Source organism: Aedes aegypti, chromosome 2 (assembly GCF_002204515.2).
Source record: "Aedes aegypti strain LVP_AGWG chromosome 2, AaegL5.0 Primary Assembly, whole genome shotgun sequence".
NCBI lineage: Eukaryota > Metazoa > Arthropoda > Insecta > Diptera > Culicidae > Aedes > Aedes aegypti.
In genome coordinates, this window is record NC_035108.1 from 399,419,816 (window position 1) to 399,444,703 (window position 24,888).

General features: G+C 37.9%; 3 protein-coding genes across 4 annotated transcripts; 1 reads left to right on the forward strand and 2 right to left on the reverse strand.

Annotated features, from left to right (window-relative positions):
- Positions 1-2,169: 2,169 nt before the first annotated feature.
- LOC5577548 (dendritic arbor reduction protein 1) lies at positions 2,170-12,124 on the reverse strand. 2 transcript variants are annotated; one of them, XM_021847104.1, is made up of 3 exons: positions 11,290-12,124; positions 3,471-5,512; positions 2,170-3,395 (listed from the first exon to the last, which is right to left on the reverse strand). In XM_021847104.1, the coding sequence occupies exons 2-3, from the start codon at positions 5,034-5,036 to the stop codon at positions 2,253-2,255; spliced, it is 2,709 nt and encodes a 902-aa protein (XP_021702796.1). In that variant the 5' UTR covers positions 5,037-5,512; positions 11,290-12,124; the 3' UTR covers positions 2,170-2,252. The 2 variants fall into 2 exon arrangements, with proteins under 2 accessions (XP_021702796.1, XP_001656564.1); XM_001656514.2 differs by having other exon boundaries at positions 2,170-5,215; positions 5,288-5,512; positions 11,290-12,123.
- A 2,245-nt stretch (positions 12,125-14,369) lies between these two features.
- Positions 14,370-16,338, forward strand: LOC5577547 (alpha-methylacyl-CoA racemase). The gene is made up of 2 exons (XM_001656513.2): positions 14,370-14,748; positions 14,811-16,338. Exons 1-2 carry the CDS (start codon positions 14,641-14,643, stop codon positions 15,843-15,845), a joined length of 1,143 nt encoding a protein of 380 aa, XP_001656563.1. The 5' UTR covers positions 14,370-14,640; the 3' UTR covers positions 15,846-16,338.
- A 5,341-nt stretch (positions 16,339-21,679) lies between these two features.
- LOC5577546 (jmjC domain-containing protein 4 homolog) lies at positions 21,680-23,051 on the reverse strand. The gene has a single exon (XM_001656512.3). It carries the CDS (start codon positions 22,942-22,944, stop codon positions 21,745-21,747), a length of 1,200 nt encoding a protein of 399 aa, XP_001656562.1. The 5' UTR covers positions 22,945-23,051; the 3' UTR covers positions 21,680-21,744.
- Between the last annotated feature and the right edge of the window lie 1,837 nt (positions 23,052-24,888).

A 24,888-nucleotide genomic window follows, 5' to 3' on the forward strand; every position in this document is an offset into this window, starting at 1 on the left:
CAACCTTTTTATTACAAAATTTAGATATTATCTTCTGACCTAAAGATTCTGGTTAAACTACTGTACTATGCAGTAGGGCTGCACTACGCTATCACTCATCAAAATTACTTTCACTTCGGGAAAATATAATTTCAAAATGGCGAGAAGATTACAGACTGAGGGTGGGTTAGGAGCACAATCAGACCCTTGAATGTGCAATGTGGGGTAGTGATTGGGAATGCCATTGACGGTTTGTAATCTTCTACGAGGTTTTCGAAAACCAACAGGGCGCGTGCACCGGGTTGCGGATAGGAGCAAAGGGAGATCAATAGCATCTACCTAAAATAATAGAGCAAAAAGCCGTTCCATGATTAGGTAATGTTAAGCGATCTTCTATGGTGTTCTAGTACTATAAAATTCTTCACTCACTGGGAATTCTGGCCTTGATAATATCAATAGTGATAAAAACATAAAATAATACCTAATACTTAATAAGTACAATGTAGCTTTAATGTAGTAATAAATGAAATAAAATCAATTTTCTATACTTGACAAGGTTTTGAAGACAATCAATGAGTGAAAGAACTACCTATTAGAAAAGCCACATCAGCTAAGTCTATACATATACAAATGTTGGTCATAGGGTCATGGCGAGCATTCGATATGTATGTCTATGACTGATTCTGATCTAATAGGGGCACTAGAAGACCACGCGGACAATTTCGAAACAAATTATTTTTATACATCGGTCTTACGTCCCGAAAGGCTCAGCTATGCTGCAAAGTAATTTTATAAGTTATTCATTACTGCTGTTTAATTGTTTATAATTCTAACAAAACTACATAATTAACTCATTACTAATCACTGTTCCTATATTCTCTTTTTCTCTCCTTCTTATCTGTTGCATGATTATGAGCATCACTAATATAATGCATGAGCATGCACAATAAGAATAATTTCAGGATTGAAAGCAGTACATGGATACCTGGATAGAATAGCTTCGAAAAGGGCGCTCAAAATATAATATTTCTGGTCAGGGAAGTATTTAATCAAGGGTATGTAAATTTTTTCCATTATTAACACCTAGATCACACAAACAAATGAACTAATATCAAATATTTTTTAAATATTTTTACATACATCAGCATCGTCAATCAGTGTAAAAACAGATAAAGTTTGTAAAGTTATCACCATCGATTAAATTGCGCTCTGTATAGTAATGTTCATTCAGTATCAAAATCTCCTAAAGCGTCGCATTGTGCCATCAGCAGCCCTTAGCATCACTCTCATATTGTTATTATTTTGTTGTTTATAAAATTTCTAGAAAGCGATCAGCATATTCTTTCTTACTTGTACAATGGCCGATCTATTTGGAATTTTAATAAGTCAAATCAAACTTCAAAACTCAAATTAAATTGCTTTCAGCACATTTACATTTTGCAGCATTAATCGCATTACTGTGTCAAGTCTTCTCCATTCCCTATACCCTACCCCAACCCTTCTTATCCTTTCCGATGGTGTTCAAGTGGTCCGCATAGACTATTACGGCCATTACCTATCCCTTACCCCGGCTTTGGACTGACTTGCGCTCTCATTGCCCCACCAAACGCTGCAAAATGAAAATGAAAATGAAAATTTGATAATCATTAGTATTTAAGAGTTTTTCTTGAGCCTGGAATTTTTTGCTAAGACCTGGAAAAAACCTGGAAATATCAGGGAATTTTATTTCAATAAACGAGTAGACACTCTGGCTTGGAAACAGAAGAATTTCCTCAACTCAAAACCGACCAAAATGTCACTTACATCCCTTGGCGTATGAGCTCTTCAAATACAGTAACTTGAAAATTCCAGTCTAGGATTCCATAGGGTTAAATTATTTCTAAGCTTCAATGTGCACAAAATATTTGCAAACGTTTGTCTTACCCTTGGTATTGAACGAGGACGCGCCTCTGGCAGAAAGCTAAGTGTTACAGTCGGAGAACAATTTTCAACAAATCCATTCAATTTGTTTGCTTTGAGAAGAACATGGAAATCGTGATGCAATGTCTGATGATGATGATGATGATAAGAGAATCAGTGACAGGGACAACAATTCCCAATCATGTACCTATTTCGAAGTAAGCTCCCCCCAGTAACATCTACCAGTCTAACGATAACATTTTCTTCTTGGAAAATTATACGCCGACCGACCAAACTGTATCATAAATGTTGTAATTCCTTAACAAACGATTTTCAATATGAAAACATAATTATCCGCTCAGACTTACTTCTGCTCAGTTGTAGTTGATGGGGTGGCATATCGATGGGTTCGGTGGTTGGTAGACCACTTTCTGAATGACGTCCCCTGCACCGGAACTGTTCCCATTGGGGCTGAGGTCGTCTCCCCCGGTACCTTGCGGATGATGTTGCTGCTGCATGTGTTGTTGTTGCTGCTGCTGCTGCTTCTGTCGGTACTTGGTGGAGTATTTGTAGAAATCGGACATCTCGAACGGTTTGGTAACTTCCTTGTAGGGCTGTATTTTGCCCTGCTGCACCACTGTTACGTTTTTCGGCGATTCCGTCTGGATGTCCGGCGTCGAGTGGATACCGGATGCCGAACCAGATCCCGGTCCGGCGGAAGTGGTCGTTATTGTGGATGGCGTTGGAGAAACGGACGATTGCGGTCGTAGGGTTGGGGATGTGAGAGTGTTGGAAGAGGATGTTGAGAGGGTTGGAGATATGAGGAGATCTGGGTGGCGCGAGGAGAGATTGTTCTGCGGGGGAGGAGCTTCTTGGGACTGGTAGTAGTGGGGAGGGAGGTTATGGTTTTCCCTATCGTAGTACTGAGGTGAATGAGGAAGAAGATCCACGTGTTGTTGCTGCCGTTGTTGTTGTTGTTGATTGGCAGCATATGCATTTGGTGGGAATTGGGAGTGGTGGTGCTTCGGGAGTTGAGGAGGTGATCGAAGTTGTTTTTGCTGCAGCAACTGCTGGTGTTGCTGTTGTTCTAATAGGTATGCTTGATGCTTCTGTTCTTCTAGTTGTCTTATTCGGAGTTGCTGCTGTTGCCGTTGGTGTTCTAAAATCTGCTGTTGTTTCTGCTGATAGTACATCATTTGCTGAGGTGACAGTAGCAAAGGCGATGAGGGCGACGATAAGCCATAGTTGCTACTGGTGTTAATATGTAGAGGAGTTTGTACGGAGTTGGAATGCGATGAGTAACTACTATGGTGAGGAGGTGGCGGTGGCGGGGGTTCTGGGTATGCAGGAAGCGCTGGAGGATTTACGCTTATCGAAGGGAGAGCCTTGTGCTTCACGACGGGGCTGTCCAGTGAAGTTTCCCGCCAAACCTTTTCCCGCTTTTTGTGTTCACTGGAGCCAGATGTCACCGAAATTGTATCCGGTTGAATAGAGTCTTCCGAAGGATGCCGTTGTTGCTGTTGTTTGTGGATGAAATCAAAATTTCCCATCGAATTGCTTTTGGTAGGTGCAGCATGCGCATGTTGATTTACCTTAGAACGGGAAAGCTTCATACTGCCGCCGCCCTGCTTTCGATCTAGGCTTGCAAAGCGGTTGTCTACTGCACACCACACCTTTTCGCCGGTCTCGAGTAACATCCAATACCCACCGAGACCCGCTGATGCTCCTTCCTGTTGTTGGTCATAGCTAAAGCCGGGCTGAACGTTTGGGCAGAAGTATTGGTCGCTCAAGGATGTTGAAGCGGGTGGTGGTGGTGGAGGAGGAGGTTGTAGTCTAGAGATCATTTTTGCATCATATACAAAGGCTTGTCCACTGGCTGATGACGACCCACCACTGGCAGGGGGTGAAAGTGCGAAACCTGGACTAGTGCCATGTGGATGATGACCCGGAGGAGGACTGTAGCTGTGCAATTGTTGTTGGATCAGTTTGTTCAATCGATGAGGACCGCTTTGATGCTGTTGGTGTGGCTGTTGTTGGAAGTGCTGGTGTGGGTGAGGATGATGATGGTGCCCACTGCCACTACTCACAGGGGACAATTTAGCTGTGTCACCAGAAGCACCGCTCAGATCGTAGCTGATCATTCCACTGAAGCTGTCGTGTCTAACGCGATGCCTCAGCATACTCAATTGAGATACCATCGCAGCTGAGGCAGCAGGAGTCATACTTTGTGAACCCGATGGCATTACCGATAGGGTTCCCGAGTGAATCGAGTAAGGAGATATCTGCTGCGAGTGGTAGTGGTTTGGATGCTGCTGGCCAGGGATTTGTACCAGAAGCTGTTGCTGTTGCTTCGATGCGGAGCCAATCGAGCTGTTTAAATTACTAGAGTGATTCGACGATGTATTGGATTTGATTGAGTTTCTTCGCTCCGATACATTCATCATCATCATGCTGCTGCTATTGCTGTTCGATCGAAATCGATTAAAGTTGCTACTTTTATGAATATCTATGTCGTCGCGCGTTGCAGGAGGAGGTTTTTGCTGCTCAGCAGCTTGCTGTTGACGTTTCTTGAGTACGCTTAAATTTTGATTGATTGCTAGTAACTTCTGCTGAGCAGTTTCATAGTTTTGATTGTGCGTCCTTCGTACCGACTTAGATTGACCCGAATCGTTAGCTAACCGAAGGGATGCTTCCGATATCTGCTGTTGTATCTGTTTTTCCAAAAGAAGCTTATTGATGTCATCTTCTTTATTATTTAGCAGATTTTCCGGCAGCTTAAAGCTCGTACCGATCTTTCGCCTCAAGGTGGGTGCCGTTCCGTTTTGATCTTGACTTCCAATGCCAGCACTGAAATCACTCGGATACATACCAATGAGTTGAGCCTCTTCGCGTTTAATTTGTTGCAGCTGGGCATACTTTTCGTTAAGCCTCTTTTCCAGCTCAGCTTTTCGAGCTTTGAGCTGATCATATTTGCTGGGACTTTTGGCTGCGTTATCCTCCTTATTCGTACCACCACTCGCACTTTTCAAACTGGAAGGACTCCCTTTCTGGATGTCGGTCACTGTGGGTCCCCCAACGACGGCTGCCTTAGAAGTAGTCGGCTGCTGGTGATGGGGCGGAGTGCCATAGTATGGTTGCTTCACCTTGGCATCTCCCATTTTTCCGATAGTTTATTTTCTTGTTTGAAGATTTTCACTTGTTGTTTGCGCTTTCATTGAACGTTCACATTGCTGCACACTACTACTGACTGCCGCAAACGGGTACTAATGCTTCTGTGAATCACCATCATTGCCATCGTCTCGCAGAGCAGAAGCGCTCAGTCACCAGAAAAGACCTTCTATTGAAACACAACTGATTATAATTAATGCAATCCGCGCGCGCTCTCACTTCTCATAACGAGCACACATACTTATAATGCTCTGGCCACGGTATGGTTCACTATACTGTTGGATTGTCTCTTCTTCAAGCAAGTTGTACACTCTTCTTAGTAGATCACTTAATATTTCTGCTGCCAGTCAACCGATACACTTGTTTTTGCTTCAGATTAGATAAGCCTTGTATTAATATTTCCACGAATACACGTATGACGTTGCCTTTGTTTTACACTCTTCTCTACAGCAAAATCTGATGTTATCTATGGGTTCAAAAGGTGAAAAGTTGCTGTTATTGTGTGATGCATGGAAGCAAATGGAAACAATGATGGAACTGTACTGGGTGCGACAAAACGAATTACAAAAATCTTAACTTGTTTTTTTTTTGTAGCTTTCGCATGTAAGTAAAATATAAAACTTTTAAAAAGTTGCTAGTTTACGATAAACTTATACGAATTTATTTTAATTAAAAAAATCGATAGGGTAGATGTACCAATAGTGGAGGTACTAAGCACCGCAACTATTGGTACAAGTAAAACAAGTTTTAGCAATTTTAAAGATATTTCATCAGTTTTCAACTATTCCGTGTATTAACAAACCAATACGTCAATTGGCAGTGTCGATTCTGTGGTTAATGTAATAAAATCAGTAAAAACGGCACTACCGCAACTATAGGAACACCCCTTGGAACACCTACAACTAAGGGAACACTTACCCTAGATATTAGAACTTTAAATATCTTTAATTATGTTTATTGTAATGTCCTCGAATAATTATTAAAACAGCTTTCATATTTCCTTGAAAACTCGTATAAAACATCCATTGAAATCCCTGTATCGTATATGTGTGGGAACAAACAATTGCACTAGTTTGTTATGAATAATCGCTAATTGATCTTCTTCAAATTTTAGATCTTTTAGCCTGATTTGCTGCTGAACAGGAATCGCTAAAGAAATTTCTCGCCGATTCCTTGAAGATCTCTTTTCATCTCTTTTCAACTGCATACTGCGATAAGAAAAAAGCGCTTCTCTGATCGATTTCTTGCAGGAATTTCCTATGCATCAAGATAGGCCAAGAGTAAAATTCTGAACTTTCAAGAAAAAATGAGAACAGCAATAGCCCTTTTGGTCCCGAGGCCTTCAAAACACGAAAAAACGGAAATGATTGTTTTTTTTTTCAGGTAAAAAAATATTTTTTTGTGAAATTTTATATTTTTCCTGAAAAGTTAAAATCTTTAGCTTTCATTAAATCCAAAAAGATTGAAAATAGATCGAACGATTCAAAAGTTGATTTTTTTTATTTATTAAATAAAAATTTTGCAAAATCGTGATTTTTCTGATCACCCTATTTTGGAAATGGTCGCCCCAATAAAAAAAAACAAAAACACGTATATCCTTATTTCGGATAAGGAACAAAATAGCAATTTTTAACGGAATTGGTGACCCACTAGATCGGTTTTTGATAGAATGGCTGTATTATTATTATTCGATAGCGCACCCTGTATTTTGACACTTGAAGGTCCAAAGCAGGGTTGCCACATATACAGATTTATCTGTATTTTACAGAATTTCTCGAATATTTTGTGACCAAGAATCTGTATATACAGATTACAGATTTTTTGTTACAATACAGATATACAGATTCTGTATACAGAATTTGGCCAAAATTATACAGATTTATACAGATTTTTGAGTAAAATGAAATTTCTTATTTTTGAAAACTTTATAATTTAACCTTTGATGTTACAATTCCGCAATGTAGTTACAAATGATTGGTATTTTCATGAATTTCTTGCTTAATTTTTACTTCTAGCTCATTTTCTGAAGCATACAGATTTAAAATACAGATATTTTGTTCTAGGATACAGAAATACAGATATTTGGAAGAAAAAATACAGATTGAAATGTGGCAACCCTGGTCCAAAGCAGTCGTTGGATCCTTCTTGCCAACATTGAAGGTTTTTTCTTGCAATTATTTCACACGTCTATTCGAAACGCAAAGTTCCAAAATAATGCATTCTTCGTTTTAATTAATGTCCTTCAAATATCGTCAGTCAACTTGTCCGCACATTGTTTCCATTGCTTCGTCATCATCATCATGATTCGATGATTCATGTGTGTTACGGACTCCTCCGCTATGATGCTTTTCCGAAAATGTTCTCTCACAGGTTATTCGTCCGCGAACGCTATCACTACTAGTAGAAGTGGCCCCAGTACAGCCAGCTCATAGGGATATCCACGGTGCTCCCGTGGCCGTTATTGTCGGGAAAAAACCCCATCAAATCTCCGTTTTGAAGTTCGCGTACACAAATTCAAAGGAAATCAGTAATATATAAACAGATCTTCTCAGAGTTATAAACCTCTTGCAGCACACAATAGTAAGCTCAAATTTCTAGGTGTTTTGGTAGCAGAGTAAAGTTAAAGAAATGTTAAATGTGAGTGTTCAAGTTTCTTTTCGTTATCCAGATTATTCTGCTTTCAAAATTAGTTCATGATTCATAATAATTATATCATAAGCCAGCTCGATTATGTCTTATAGCACTTGAGCTTATGACAAATGAGTTAATTCAAGACGAATAATTGAAAAGACCACAACTCCAAAAAGTAAAAATGCGATCTAGTTTTGTAAAACAATAACTCAAATATATACTATGAAATTAGGCATTGGGGCCCATTCATAAATTTCATAACATTGAAGGGGGTGGGTGGATGCCCTAAGGATGTTACAGCTCACACAAAAAGCTCAAAATATTTATACAAAATGCGTTACAAGGGGGTGGGTGGGTATCAAAAATGGCGATTTTTAATGTTATGAAATTTGTAAATCAACCCTTTTATGGTACTATTTTATCGTCCAGAATGTCGCTGAACAAATTGATTTAAGCAATGAGCATTCATTACTATTATTTTAGCCAAAAATCCTATTAAAAAACGAGATTCATCAAAAGATTTTGGGCCCTTATGATTTGTGCGTTGAATTAAAGCGGTCGATTAAACATTTAATTCATCATCCATGAAAATTATATATGTGCTACGCCACGCCACCCAAGTAACCATGCTGCTCAAGCTGCAATTTATGCAAATAAACGGTCTATATAAAGCTTGCATTACTATATATGTAAATTAAAGTTGATTTAAAGTGGAAAGGGCCCACCAAATGTAGAATTAATGTTATAAGCTATAACTTCAATATGGCTCCCATTTTAAAGCAACTTGAATTGTACATATCCAGGTTTTCACGAGCGCCAATGGCTGCTGCAATAAGGCTCGCTTTCTGGTAGGGATCAGTCGATGTGACGTTTGGCTTGGGTTCGTTCAATAGAGCTTAGTGGCATTTGAACACACGAACACTTGCATACGCTCATCATACACAGTTGTTGTTTGTTTTCCTGCTTTGTTTTCCTCAACGAAACTTGCACAGCCTTGCCAGACTCATCAGAATGCATATGGAAATATTACCCAATTTTAAATATTTACACCCAAGAGCTGGGTGTTTTTCGAGACAGAGTGCATATTGTTTTCCTCTAAGGTTCACAACCACACCTACACTAGGGCACCCATACCATTGAGCGTGATAACCACTATGTAAAACGACCCCAGTTAAATTAATAATGTCATTAAAGTTCAAATTACAAAATTACAAATTACAAGTCAAACGTCAAATCGACTGATCCCTACCAGAAAGTGAGCGTGTTTGCAACAGCCATTAGCGCGTTCAAAAAGCTGGATACACCGTTTATAGTCCATTTTACGAAACGGCAACACTGATGATATTGCTGTTACTTTTACACATAACGACACCGCCTTCTGTCAAAATTTCATTCATAAAATAAGCGATCAGCTGTTCAAAAACGTCTCGTGAAATGCGTAAAATGGACTATATGCATTAATTGCAGCTTGAGCGTTGTGGTTACTTGGGGAGTTTCTCTTCAAGAAATTGTATGGAAATATTGATTCCGTTAAATTAATAATGCCATTGAACGTTATTTTTCATACAAGTTTAACAAAATCGTCTTTTTGTTAATAAATTGTGAAGTAAAAACTGGCTGATACAGATATTATTAGATAGTATGGTACAAAATACAACAGTATCTAGTAGCAATTTTGTTGTTTGTTCAAAAGGCTTCAACTCGGTTTCTATCAAATATAAAAATATGCCCTTTTCAGGAATCGCATATTCTGGTTTGCTAAAAAGTAAGATTGGACCATTTAGAAAATAAGATTAGATTATTTAGAAAAATATAGTTTTCCACTTTCATGCATATTTTTGAATTTTTATTATATATTTCAGTAAGAATAGACTCTTACACACCAAAACAAAAAGAAAACAGATTTGTTTAAATTTTAGCTTGAGGCCTTTTCTATTATTTGTCTTAAATTGTCCTCGTAACAGCAGTTTGCATTAAAAACATGTAAACATGATAAACGATATTAGAAGGTCTGTTCAATCTTTGAAATAGACATTAGAGCTTCTGATGGCTACGCTTAACTCTATTTTTTTTTTCGATATTTTCATTCGAAACTCTGCCTAGAGGTTAAGAATCACTAGAACATTGGGTCTGTGTCATTTGGATTTGACATAACATTTTCTCATCAATAACAGCCAACCAATTAATAACTGTAATCGCTTAAGTTGTTACGATCGACGTGAAGGCCGATCCATTCAACCTCGCAGTCATAATAACGAACAAACCTGTCTTAGTATTAAGCGTAGCTACTGCCATTCACAAACTCGTTGGAATTACTTCATTTATACTACCGTCGTTACCTATCATAAGAAGCCTCTGCCATGTCTTTTAATATTATAGTAGTTTGGATCGCTATTAGACGATCGTTGATTGAAGAAATACGAGCTTCTAGTCATGGACAGAAAGGGATATAATTTTGGTTATGCCAAAATACCAGCTCCCAGCCCTGTCCTAATTTTAGTGCCAAACGCTTAAACTTAGGCCAAAAACACATGTTTACTCATTTTTTTAATGTTTTTCATTAGTTTAAGTCCAAATTTTTTTTTTATGTTTTTGTTGTATTTTGTCACACCCCTTGACTTAAACTCAAATTTTGGGTGTATTTTGTTTTCCGTGTCCCTTCCGAAATGTCAGATAGGTACAACCCCAGTGTTAAAACTAAAACCCATGTGGTGTTTTTGTCGTCAAACATGATCAAAAGTGTCAAGGTTCATTTATGGACCCAATTTTTAAATTAAAGTTTAAATATGATATAGCCGTTATTTGAGCGGGAAAAATTGCTGAGGTAGTTGCAATAACATGCTCTTTCATGTTATTGAAAAATAACGAGATTCCATTAAACATTTTAGAACCCTATTAACAATGATTTTCGCTCATAAGATGATACAATTGTACATAATTTAATTGCCAAATTGAAGTCTTTGAACAACGTTTTGTAATTTTTTTGATTGTTAGATAGTTATTCTGACCTCCATAATCAGAAGCTCAACTGAAAACTGTATGTAAAATGGAAATCATCGTTATTTCGCCAAATTTTCTCATCGGAAATTAAACCATACTCTGAAATCTGTTTAATGACCAAGGCTCAAAAAAGATTTCAAAATTATTTTCAAAACAACAATGGAAAATCTGAACCGTGCTTTTCGAATTTATTTATTGTGTAAAATTGTAAAATTCTGAGTGTGTTAACCACTTACAACGTTTTATCAATCTTCGTCGTATATTTTACTCAAAAGTACTTTGCCCTAAAAAAAAATTGTAAAGCGTTTTTCCCCGACAATGCATATTGCCCCATGCAACCCTATTTCCTTTGAATTTGTGGACTTACACTTTCTAAAAGGTGTGACTTCAAAAAAAGCTAAAATATAGTTTTTAAAACTTAATCACAGAAAACGACTGGTGAGCTCAGATTTGATGGAGTTTTTTTCTGATAATAACGGTCTGGGGAGCACCGTGGATACCTTAAGCTGATGGTAGGTGGAAGACCGCTGCTTGCGTTAACCCATCGCCATCATCATCAAGAGTCCATTCAATGAATCAATGCTCGCTCTCTCTTTCCCTCTCGTTTATTACCGATGTTGTTGCAGCACTAGCGGGTGATGATTGCTCCCAAACACGGAGACGACGACGTTTGAAGGAAAAGGGCCAAGCCCCAGCGCACTTTGGTAGCCGTTCGTTCACAACAATTTTTCATTCATACACCAACACAAACGCACGGCTTCGAAAACCGTACGCCCAACATTTTTGCCAATGACGACGATGACTGTATGCATCCCGTTCACACCTACGCCCAACGTAGACACACCGCTCTCTTTCGGGCTTTCGTCGGGATGTGTCCTGAATTCTTTCGCCCAACTCTCTCGAATTATGTTTCGAAGATCCCCATCCCACGGAAATTGTTGCCACTTTCAGTCACTTTTTCACAACCGAATCCAAACGGAAACCAGCGTAAAATTAGCACAAATTGCGCCCAGCATTGTCAACGATCGAACTAAAGTGCAACCGAACCGAAGAAACAACTTAAAATAAACTAAATAAAGGAAAAATCCGCTTCGCGATGAGGCAGCGACCCGACGATCTCGACTGCTGCTTCACGTTTCATTAGGAGGAGGTATGACACGCACACACCCACATGCAGACAGTAATCGAACGGAAAATCTCGGATGGTCTCGTTCTTCGTTTGGAGTGAGCGAGAAAAGCGAACGGCTGTCATCAGTAACTTTTGGACCGTCAACGTAAATAAACCGATGAATGAACGAACTAAAAATAACTGAACATCAACTGTTTTGTGCGTAATGAACGCACTCTTAAACTTTTTCAAGTAAGATTGGTGACACAATCAGCTTCAAACAGTATTTATTAGTTTACTTATCCAAAGAGGTTTGTCTAGTCGGATAAATACGACGAGCGCTATAAAAATCAAGATCTGCACTGCAACGAGTAGGGTACTAAAGGTATATATTTTTCAATTTCGTAAAAGCCACTTGAAGGTACGTACAGTAATGACCCGATTTTGTCAGCCCCTGATTTTGTCTACCCCCGATTTTGTCTACCCCCGATTTTAGATCCTTGTTTCCCGATTTTGTCAGCCTAAAAATTTTATTTATTTTAATAAGATTTAACATATCTATACTGGCAATATTGGATGCATAAAGTCAATTATGACCTTGGCCACGTCTACAATCACCTAAAGAACGAATTTTTGAAATTTCTTTCTTGCATAAGTGATCATAAAAGCATTGGAAATACATAAATTAGTTTGTTTGATCTAGGCTTTTTTGTGCTGGTTTATTCTAAAACTCGATAATTCTATAAGTCGATTGTCCCTTGAATATTGTGTTATGGATAGTAGTAACAATGAAATTCCTATCAGAATTATGTTAGAACTGTTCACTCAATATGTGATATGAGCTGTGCAAAATTTCAGCCTCAAATAACCATTTGTTTTTTGTTCTTGGTAATTTTAATAAATATTAGTTTCTTCCCATATTGCCATAAAATGCACACTTGGTATTCCATTTACTCATTACTCGCTAATTTTATTGAATAGGAAAGGGAACTACTAAAAAAACAGTTAACTGATAAAAATCAATGGAGTACTGATTTTGTCGGAATAATTTTTATCATTTTTGAATTTCTGAGAACAATCTTCTTCTTCTTGGCATTAACGTACCCACTGGGACAGAGCCGGCTACTCAGCGTAGTGTTCTTATTAGCACTTTCACATTTATTAACTGAGAGCTTTCTTTGCCTTAGTTGCCATTTTCGCATTCGTATATCGTGTGGCAGGTACGATGATACTCTATGCCCAGGGAAGTCAAGGAAATTTCCTTTACGAAAAGCTCCTGGACCGACCGGGAATCGAACCCAGACACCTTCAGCATGGCTTTGCTTTGTAGCCGCGGACTCTAACCACTCGGCTAAGGAAGGTCTGAGAACAATACAATACAGTAAAAAAGTTGTTAAATAGGGGAACACGAGGCAGTATGGACACCCTAAGGAATTTGCCTATTTTGACTGTAAATACATGAATATTTTACTGTATTTTATGTGCAGTATGTTTCTTAAAGTTCTTAAGCATTTGTTAAACACTGTTGCAAAATTTGGGAAAAAATATTTTGTTTTCAAAAAAAGGTTAAAAGAAAGCTTATATTTGGTAGTCGCTAGCGGGGCAAAGTGGACACCCCCATGGGGCAGTATGGACACCCTTACATTTATAGGAAAATTGTTCCGCGATTATTCTAAAAACCTCGAAAAATGAAGTACATAATCAGGGAACCATAGTGACAGGTCACTGTGCTACTGAAAACATGATTAAAACCAATTTACGACATTTTTCGTAGAAATGCTTTCAATATTGCCTCCAGGTTAGTTTTAATTAAGAATTGACGATTTTCAATCGATTTGTGGTTCCGCATCATAATCATTGCATCAAATGCTAAATAGTTTTGGATAATTTTGTGTTTGAATTTATATTTCTTTCTCTTTCAAGTGTCAGCTTTACTTTATCACCCGGTGTCCATATTGCCCCAACAGTATAAGAAATTTTCATATAAGTTTTTTAATGTCTTAAAGTACCAGAAAAAAATCTACAATATTTTTGAATATAGCATAAATAATTGAAGATTCAATCAAGTGCTACATTATTAGTCAACTTGCAGTCATTTGACCCTGGAACCTTATTTGATGAGGTGTGAATGTTATAATTTTCTAACCAAACAAAATCATGCTCAGTTTTTCGGTTTAAAATCAATGCTTTAAACATTTTCTCTGAAATTTTTGTGGATAATTTACTCTTCCGACAGGTAATTGAAATATTGTTTGCATTGAAAGTGTAAAATTATTTTCTTATGCTAAGATACAGGGGGTGTCCATTCTGCCCCGGGTGTTCATACTGCCCCGGTACCCCTAGTGATCAATTTTCCCCCGGTTTACGGTACCAGCACAGAAAAACAGATGACACATACCACACAGTATAGTCGCTCCGAAATGAGCCAGATCAGCCTGCAAATCTCGTTAATAAATATATAATGCCAAATTTGTCAGATCAAGTATATTCACATTCATGAATACCTCTGGTCAAATACACCGATTTTTTCGTGTTTAATGCTGTTGACTATGTTCTGGTAGAGTTAGTCGGCTGAAAAACGTTGGTGCATGGATTCAGTAGTTTTCACAATAAAATTCATTGCAGTGTGATTTTGTCTATCATTGACTCTACTTTGTGTACAGCAATCTGAGCGTGTGCTGCCTTTGCGTAAAAATAATGACGATTGTGTGTGGTGGTCGTGCGTGGAAATCAGAGAATAAATTTTGACCGAACGGTGTTTAGCGAGTATAACTTCAATCAACGATTCGACGACCTTTGGCCACTTAAAACCAAAAAAGTCTGCATAACTTCTGAGAGAACCATTGGCCCAGGAAATGGCTCTAAAAGGGTTGAAGGTGCTGGAGTTCGCGGGTCTGGCACCCGGACCATTCTGCGGAATGGTATTGGCGGACTTTGGAGCGACTGTCACTAGAATAGATAAGGTTTCTCTTCAACTAGGGCATCGTAATACGAACATCTCAATATTAATTTTGAATTATTCTAGACGCCGATCAACAGCTTGGATGTGCTTCAGAGTGGGAAAAGAACGTTGGCTTTAGATTTGAAGAAACCTAAAGCGGTGGAAATAGTCCGATCGCTATGTCGTACATCCGATGTGCTAATAGAACCGTTTCGACCGGGAGTGATGGAAAAGTTGGGTTTAGGGCCGACTGAAATCATGAACGAGAACCCGCGGCTTATCTACGCTCGATTGACCGGTTTCGGACAAAATGGTTCCCACGCGGCTCGAGCTGGCCATGATATCAATTATGTGGCCCTGTCGGGAATACTATCTTTGTTTGGTAGAAAAGGCGAACGCCCAACTGCTCCGATCAATTTGGCGGCTGACTTCGCTGGCGGAGGCTTGTTGTGTGCTTTTGGCATTCTGGCTGCCTTGCTGGAGCGGCATCACTCGGGGAAAGGTCAGATTGTAGATCACGCTATGGTGGAAGGTGCCGCCTATGTTGGCAGTTGGCTGATACGTTCGCAGAGCCTCCCTGTTTGGGGTAAGCCTCGTGGAGAGAACATTCTGGACACAGGAGCCCATTTCTATGATACGTTTGAAACCAAGGATGGAAAGTACATGTCGGTTGGTGCGTTGGAACCTCAGTTCTATAAAGAACTCCTTCAAGGGCTGGATTTGCCGAACAATATATCGCAGTATGAAGATGATGATAAAGCGCGACATCTGCTCGAGGCTGTCTTCCGAACCAAAACCAGAGATGAGTGGACTGGAATCTTTTCCAACAGAGATGCTTGTGTCTTTCCGGTGCTCGAATTGGACGAGGTAGATAAGCATCCGCACAACAGAGAGCGCAACGCTTTCCTAGAACGAAGTCAAACGAAGGAGAATCAACTGGTTCCAACACCCGCTCCGAAACTCAGCAGGACACCTGCCGTATCTGGAGCGCTATCCGCAGACAAAGATGAACTGCAAATGGTGGAGGAAATATGCAAAGAGATAGATTTAGGAGCAAAGGATGTTGTTGAACTGTGTAGGGAAAAAGTTATTCTAACAAGTATCATGCCAAAGCTATAGTTCAATTAATATAGGATCACTGTTTCGGACAGGGTACAGTAGAAACTTTATATTTAGGCTCTTATTACTTTTATTGGTATCGGAACTGTGGCTTGGCTTTAATTGTTGGTGATATAAACGACTTATTTACAAGCACATAACCTCTGTTCTCTATCATATGACAATCCGTATAACATCTACAGTTACTCATATTCGTACTGAACATTGTTTTAACATCAAGTTGGTAAAATACTATAAAATGCTATATCGAACATGAAATACTCTTACAGTAGAAATGTAGGACCTATATGTTATCCATTTATCGACAATATAGGGAAATATGGTCCAATGCGGATCCTGCTTAAATTCAAACCACCAATATTTCTGTGAAATTTTAAATTCGAATCCCGTTAGTCAATGCTTTCCTCGTATTACATGGTTTTGGCATGCTGATCTTTGTTTGTTTCCTCAAAAACTCCTACGAAACCTGCGAGAGCTCCGAAAAATGGAGGATTCAGAAAATCTGTTATCCAAAATGCGCCTGCATCAATATGTAGTTGCCCATGTAGTTGCCAATATGATTCAAAAAACTAGTACGAGTGCAATGAACAGTATACCTATTTTTTACTGATTCAGCCTTTAATGGAAAAAGTACCTATTACAACTGTGTCTAAAATTGATCCAATTTCATATTCGTACAACGATCAAAATTCAAACATACAACACTTGAAACTAAATTTTAATGCTTTTTTAACATTCTTCAGATGTATGTATTTGAATAATTTATAAGCGGAAATATTCAAAACTTAAACAAATATATGAAAATCGATTCTTTTGTTAATATTTTTGCTATTAAATGCAATAAGTTTAAAAGTAAGGCACATTTTTGTTGATCTATTGTAAATAATGATATTCGTGAGTTACTTAAAGAGTTTCGGTAGAAATTTACTCAGCTTACAGAAATCACAAGCTGTTCTTGTCACCTATAAATTCACAAAATGATTTTGGCATGACATCAAAGCTCTTCTTAAATTTTGATTTTATTAGGAAAATAACCATCTTCGTTTCTAACAAAACCTGATAAGTTTTTTTCACTGAAAATCAAAGCATTCTTTGTAAAAAAAATAACACTGATATCTCCTCGGTCTCTAGGAAGCAGAGAAAACATGTTCATTACCATTTCATTGATCTCGATAAAAAAAACTGTTTGTCTTTTTTTTTTGTTGATTGAATGATGAATCCTTGAGCCAAACAGCCTAAACAAAATTTTTGTGCTCTACAAAAATTTTATTTTGAACTTGTCTATAGAAATAATCTTAACTACAAATAGTATTATTACACAAAACACTTTGATATCTTTGATGAGGCTCCCAAGATGCTTGCTAATTATATAAAGAAGACTTTTTAAATGTTTTATGATGTTCAGATGCAGAAATTCTACGGTTATATGTAATACCACAACGTACACCCAATTTAGCTAAAGAATCAGCTTGTTCATTACCATCAATTTTTGAATGAGATGAAAACCATATAAATTTAACGTTCAATCCTAGTAAATTTAGTTCATATAACAATTGTTTTATCGCTAGAATAAGGTGATGAGTTTTAGTATAAAAATTTACAGAACTAATGGGTTTAAGACAGCTAAAGCTATCAGAACAAATAAAATATATGTTTGGTGAACGGTTTTTTATCAAACTGCATGTAAATTCTGCAATAAATATGGAATAAGGGAATTGCAATTTAAAAAAAAAGTGCCTTAAAATGATTATATACTCTGAATCCCGCAATGTCTTCCATTAAAGATCCATCTGAAAAATAAAACTGATCACCATTTACACCAATAAATTTACGATGAAAAAACACACTCGCAAACCGAGGATAACCAAAAAATAACGTGAAATTTGTTTCAATTCTTTATGTAAATCAATTGAAGGTTGGAATGAGTGGAATTGAATTTCATATTCATAAAAAATGCTTGAAGAATCAGCTATAATAATTTGGTTTATACAATGATCGAAGGAATCTAAAATTTTACTTGTTAGATTAATTTCAGCTAATGATTTCAAAATTGGTCGACCAAAATAACTATAACGAACCTTTTGAGAATTTTGAAATTTAACATTTTTTAATATAATAAATCAATAAGAACAGAATCATATGCTCCAGTAACATCAAGAAAAGTAGAAACCATGTCTTGCTTCCTATCAAAAGAAAGATTAATTTGCGATGCTAAAAGAGCAGTACAATCACGAGTACCACAACCTCTCCTGAAATCATAATGTAAAGATAAAATGTTATTCCACTCAGCCCATAATTCAAGCCGATTCAAAATCATTTGTTCCATGAGTTTACGTACCCATGATAACAAACTAATGGGATTTTTACCTGGTGTTAATAAACTAATAACTTTAACAAAACGCTATTCTGGTGGGAATATACTTTGAAGAAGAAAATAATTATATAGGTAATGGAAGTAAATGCATTTTGCCTTCAAACGACAAATTTTGCAATACAATAAATTTTATTTTATCAATTTCTGGAGAAGTATTATGAGTAACAGATAAAGTTAAATTTATTTCTTCCAGAGAAAATAATCTACAAAGCTCAGGAAAATAGTTAAATGTTTGATGAGTTTTGAAATTGATATTTTGAGATACAAAATAAGGATCAATTGTAGATGCAAATGTTTCTATCTATCAGACTCATTCGGAGCAATGACAATTGTGTCCCAATTCATCAAAAGTGGAAACGGCCAAATCATCAAGATTTCCAATGGACAGAGAGAATCCATTAAATTTGATCACAACCAATTCCCAGTTTGTAGAGTATACAGTCTGCGATGATTAGATAATGATTCATTATCTGAAACTTGCCAATTCGTCAACTCGTGACGGATTCTGTTCGAGCAGAGCATCAACACTTCTTCTCTAGACGATGTAATATCTCGTTGGAGATGAATTCTTAACAGTAATGAATCACTGATGACCGAGACTGTGATACGGGATATTGGTACGTAATCAAACGCGTGTCTGTTCGGGTAGATAAACTGATTCTTTTATTATACGATTTCCACTGCTGTACCAGACAGCCTATACCAGAGTGGATGCTACAGAAGATACCATGAAGGTTGGGCGATTGCCTTTAATAAATAATCCAAGATCTGTACTACTTAAGTATTTGATCAAAGAACAAAGAAAACTTTCAGTTAACAACTGTGGAAGTGCTCAAAAGAACACTAAGCCGAGAAGCAGGCTCTTTTCCAGTGAGGACGTTATGCCAAGAAGAAGAAGTAGAAGTATTCAATCAGACTGGAGCTTCTCAAATTAATATCTGAGCTGCTCCAGATGATGTGATGAGTATTAGCATCACTACCGACAATCAACAGAAGGACTTTTGTCAGGCAATGTACGACAACTCGTTTGAAATCATCCGTTGAGGATGGTCATCATGTGCTAAATACACCGAACGATAGACGTGTTTCCTGTTGAGGTCACCAACAGAAACATCAATTGTGGCATCACATACGCCTGAAACGCGAGTTCGCCATTTCGTATTTACTGAAAGTAGCAAAAGCTGTGTCCAAGATAGAAATTCCCTTACGAAAGTAAGTTTCTTAAATAAACACCACTTCGGCTGTAGCATTTTGCATGGGTATGCAAAGATTGATCGCTGCTGTTCCTTTAAGCTAGTAAATGATCTAAGCTATCCTAATCTTAGCCACTACCCAAACTAAGCAGCGAAAAAATCCGGGGCGGAAAGCACAGCATACCTACACTGTGTAGAACGCATAATGCGAAACCATAAAGGTGCACATTTAAACTAAATTTCTATAATCCCACCCTTATTTAGCCTCAGGATTGAGACGATTATCTCGGAGGAACAAAACGTCACCTGCACTTTTGCTCCGAGTAAGTAGCACAGAAAGGGCACAATACTGTGGAGGGCGGCCTGATACTCCACAGGCTCCGTTTTCGGTTAGAATGAGTACTTACATTACAATAATAAAGCCTGTCCACGATAAATTTCGGACACTTTTTTTTCAGTGTAGGTTTTGAATTATTTCACGGATTGCTGAAACGTTTCACTTATATGACAGCTGAAACTCTCCACTTTATTTCGTGGTACAACATGTTTACATTATCGTAACATTCACTGAAATGGCGTCCAATCAAGTGGAAGTGCGCAAACGCATTTTGTTTGAACGGCAGCAAAATCCGAATTTATCGGTACGCGATCTTGCCAAAAAACTAAAGCTACCGAAAAGTACGGTATTTAGTGTTTGCAAATCATTTGACCAGCGCTTGACTGTGAATCGGAAGGTTGGAAGTGGAACAAATCGAAAAGTATGCTCCCGACAAATGGATAAGAAGGTGGTAGCCATTATTGAGAAAAATCCCAATCTTTCTGTGCGAAATGTGGCCAGGGATGGGGTGCGACTCAAATCTCTTTCGGTGCTACACGCGCTGCTGCGAGATAGCACCCAAAATTCGAAAGAGACGTGCAGGAGTATTTTTCTCTGGACTGCACCCTGGCTGTGCTGACACGCAATGTGCTTTGAGATGCATGGTATCGAGTTGTTTCATTTTCACTCTTTGCGTTTCGTACACGCGTAAACAAATTCACTTGAATTCATTTCATTTTGTTATTCACTGTCAAAACTCTTAAACACGTTGAACATAATTCGTCACCACCTTATGTTTCTGACACTACCAAATATGTCAAGATCCACAACAATAAGTTTTTGCAAAGCACTTATTAAGCTTGTCCGCTTTCAAAGCATACTTTGTTGAAAATATTTTAGAGTGGATTTTGTGCTTTCACGAAAGAGACTGAAAGAGTAGAGAATGTGCTTTGCTTTGTCTCACACAAAAACAAATTGTCTCCAGTGTTGCCACATTTATATCTGTACCAAAGGCTCAAAAATCTTTTTTATCTGTACCAGAGCTTCTGAAAATCTGTACCCAAAATCTGTACCACACACGACATAAATTGTTGAAAGAAACTCTTAAAATCCGTATTAATTTGTAAATTTTATAGGTTTATTAATTTCAAATAATAAACTATTAATAGGTTAAATAATTTCACATATTAAATAATAAATAATAAATTCTATGGAAATAGTATCTTTCAATGAAAGTTTCGTGGAAATTAGTTCCGATTTTTAAGCATCTTTTGTATTGTGTGTTACAAAAATCGCCAATTCCAAAAATCTGTACCAATCTGTACTTATCGGAGAAAATCTGTAATCTGTACCGTACAGAATCTGTACCAAAAACTATTAGAAAATCTGTACCTTTCCAGATAAATCTGTACTTGTGGCAACACTGATTGTCTCCTACCCCTTGCTTTGGGTTTACTCGAAAAGAATGGGAGACGCACAATCAATTTCTGAGTGGCACGCATGGTTTTGGCACTGCACTGAGTTTTCAGACATTCCCTGAATGTGGCTCGCAAAGTTGGGAAGTCAAAATCAAAATCAAAGAAGGATTAACATCCTTGTCAACTGTTTATTTTGTAGATATAACTCTTTTATTCTGAAATAAACAATTGTTTTTGTTGAATTATGAGTACCTTTTTTTTGCTGCCATTATTTGGGTGTCCGAAATTTAACGTGGATGCATTTTCAAAATTTCTTCAAAGTAATTGCCATATAAACCTACATCGTTGAAAATTTCACAGAAGATTTTTTATATGGTAAGGATGGTATGGAAGATATGGGAGATTGGATCTTCAAACATTTTTAAATTTGGAATCGCCCTAATGTATCATTTGATAGTTTTTTACAAATTTGATTTGAAAACAGTGGACTATACGAATTTGGATTTATATTGTCCGAATATCGTCATTGTATCGAAACAAACAACGATCGGTTAAAAATTTGATCAACAAATACATAACTTTAAAAACTTCTACAGAACTACTTAAGTGTTACTTGTATGTTATCTATGATCTCTTCAACTCTCGCCAATAGTCGCAATATATCTAATAAATCTCTTTGTTCGTGCATTCTACTTAGCACCTCCTGTATTTTCTTTAAATCGAACCGAATATGCCACTTGCCTAACTTGTACAAATCGAAATGAATCACATCAACGCCCTCAACCAGGGCTGCAATGCGTTTCTTAGCTACATGTTCCAATATATCGAGAAACGCTTCCAGGTCCATCCCATAGGACGCCTTCAACATCAGCTGACAATGTTCGTCAAAGTTTTCCATGTCTCTACAATCGTCAATTTCCCTCACAACCTGCTCGTATGCCGCCCACAAACTGTCCCAAATCTTGCCTATATTACAACCATTGAACCAATTATGATTCACCGAAATTGCATCCTCCAGGTTTTGCACCTGATGATACCAACCACTCGGAACGAATATCGCCTCCCCCGCAGTCTGTCGAATATCATAATACCGTACATCCTTTTCCTTCAACAACTGTTCACTTATGTCAAAAGGAAAGTTTCCCAGATTATCCTTCAACTTCACTTCCTCTCCCGGTGGCAACAGAAGCCATTTTTTCATTCCATAGATATTGGTTGACCAACTGTACGAAGCAAACACATCAGCATGGAAGGATGTCCACGTTCCTTCGGGCCCTATGTACACGAACATGTAATCGTCCAGCTTCCGGTCCACCAGATACTCGTTGAGCCAATCCGATCCAAAGAACAGCGGTGTTTCGTAGAACCGATACTCAGGCATCACTTCCCGCAGATGCCAATCTTTGAGGTACATCTTCGAACGTTCCTCCTTCCGGTCGCCGCCTTCCTCCGCCCAATTGTCCAGAAACTCGTGAAACCTCATATCCAATTTCTCGTGAGCATTGTAGTACTGCTTTCCGCAATTCGCCACCGGTACGGTCACGTTTCCGATTTGCGCCTTCAGGTAGTTTACGTCTACTTTATCGACTTCGCCGGTGCGGTGCACCCAGCGCCGAAAGCACTCCCAGCGGTCGGACACCGAACTAATGATGACGGCCGTGTTTGTTGACATGAAGCGGCGGAAAAACTCACCGTAGGTTAATTCTGCGGCCGGGATGCGCTGTATTTCCGGTGGAAATGGGAGGGCGGGCGATATCTCCTGGGCTGGATCGACTTCCAGCTCCGTCAGGGATGCCATGCGGGTGGACCGGACGATTCAATTCGCCGAAGATTGAGGGAGCGTTTGTTGACAAAAAATTCGCGCGACGAAAACTAACTGAACAGAGTGCTGAGCCGATAAGATAATTTTATCTCTGAACTCTGAGACACCTGGTGGGAGGAACAAGAAGGAGACATTAAATTTTGACTGCAAAAAATGCATTACTTTTATATGTGTATCGACACATTCTTATTGAAAACTATCTCGCACATTAAATTGATATAAATAGGATTCATTCGAGATTGCTATTGCATCAAAAATATGTGTGTATGCACATTGAAGCCTGATTTGCTGCTGGAAAGGAATCGCTGAAGAAATTTCTCGCCGATTCCTTGCAGAAATTTTCTACAGCGACTCCCGTTTGAACTGACATTTCTTTTCAACTGCGTACTGCGATCAGAAAAAAAGCGCTTACTTGATTCGTAATCAAACGTCAACATCCCACCGCAAAATCGCTAGTGTTTGGAGGTGATTTTAACCTCCAAATCTCCAAATAACCTCCAAAACATCACCTCCAAGTTAGTTCTAATAACCTCCGTTATATGAAATATGGTGGCGCGTCGATCGTCGCAAGTTTATCGTTAAACAGTCAATCGATTCCTTGCAGGAATTTCCCATGCATCAAGATAGGCCAAGAAATTACTTGTCAGCAGCGAATCAGGCTTGACTGTTAAACGATAAACTTGCGATGATCGACGCGCCACCATGTTTCATATAACGGAGGTTATTAGAACTAACTTGGAGGTGATGATTTGGAGGTTATTTGGCAATTTAGAGGTTAAAATCACCTCCAAATACTAGCGATTTTGCGGTGGGATGTTGACGTTTGATCGCGAATAGCAAAAATATATGTACAGTGGCCCAATTTCATATTCGTACGGGATACTGATTTCACATCAAGTTAGTAAAAAAAAACTATTAAATGATGTATTTAGTTTAAAATACTTTATCCACATTGAAGGTAAAAGGTGTCATCTATTATTTGCCAATCACCCATTTACATTCATCTTTGGATTAATGGAAAAGTATTGAATTTATATCTAAAATTCCCCCAATTCCATATTCGTACACCTACCAAAATTCAAACGTACAATATTCAAAGCTAAATTTAAAAGCTCTACTTATTTGATTGCTGAAGTGCAGTATTATGATGTTCAGATGTAGTGAAGTACATTTGGAAAATTTATTAGCAGACAAATATGAAATTTAGGCAAAATTATGAGAAATGCCAATTTTCTTATGATTTTTGCTATAAAATCCAATAATTCGAACAATAACGTTCATTTTTGTCATTGGATCCAATCTATTTAATAGTTTTATACCAACTTGATATTAAAACAGTGCCCCGTACGAAAATGAAATTGAGTCACTGACTGTAGTTTCCAGTGGCGCAACCAGGGGGGGATTTGATGGTCAAACCATGGTGGTTAACTGAAGGTTAACATAAGATGCATCATCCGGAGCTTCAAAAAGGTTTCGAGTTAGCTCAAATTTTCATTTTCATTTTGCAGCGTTTGGTGGGGCAATGAGAGCGTAAGTCAGTCCAAAGCCGGAGGAAGGGATAGGTAATGGCCGTAATAGTCTATGCGGACCACTTGAACACCATCGGAAAGGATAAGAAGGAGAAAAAAAAGAGAATATACGTGATTAGTAATGAGTTAATTATGTAGTTTTGTTAGAATTATAAACAATTAAACAGTAGTAATGAATAGCTTATAAAATTACTTTGCAGCATAGCTGAGCCTTTCGGATCGTAAGACCGATGTATAAAAATAATTTATTTCGAAATTGTCCTCGTGGTTCTTCACTCATTGATTGTCTTCAAAACCTTGTCAAGTATAGAAAATTGATTTTATTTCATTTATTACTACATTGAAGCTACATTGTACTTATTAAGTATTAGGTATTATTTTATGTTTTTAT

What these genes read in the sequence shown, in the direction of transcription:
- LOC5577548 (XM_001656514.2), bottom strand. Translation starts at nt 5,036, where the DNA reads ATGGGAGATGCCAAGGTGAAGCAACCATACTATGGCACTCCGCCCCAT.
- LOC5577547 (XM_001656513.2), top strand. Translation starts at nt 14,641, where the DNA reads ATGGCTCTAAAAGGGTTGAAGGTGCTGGAGTTCGCGGGTCTGGCACCC. An exon ending in CTGTCACTAGAATAGATAAG is followed by an intron (nt 14,749 to 14,810) that starts GTTTCTCTTCAA and finishes GAATTATTCTAG; the next exon opens with ACGCCGATCAACAGCTTGGA.
- LOC5577546 (XM_001656512.3), bottom strand. Translation starts at nt 22,944, where the DNA reads ATGGCATCCCTGACGGAGCTGGAAGTCGATCCAGCCCAGGAGATATCG.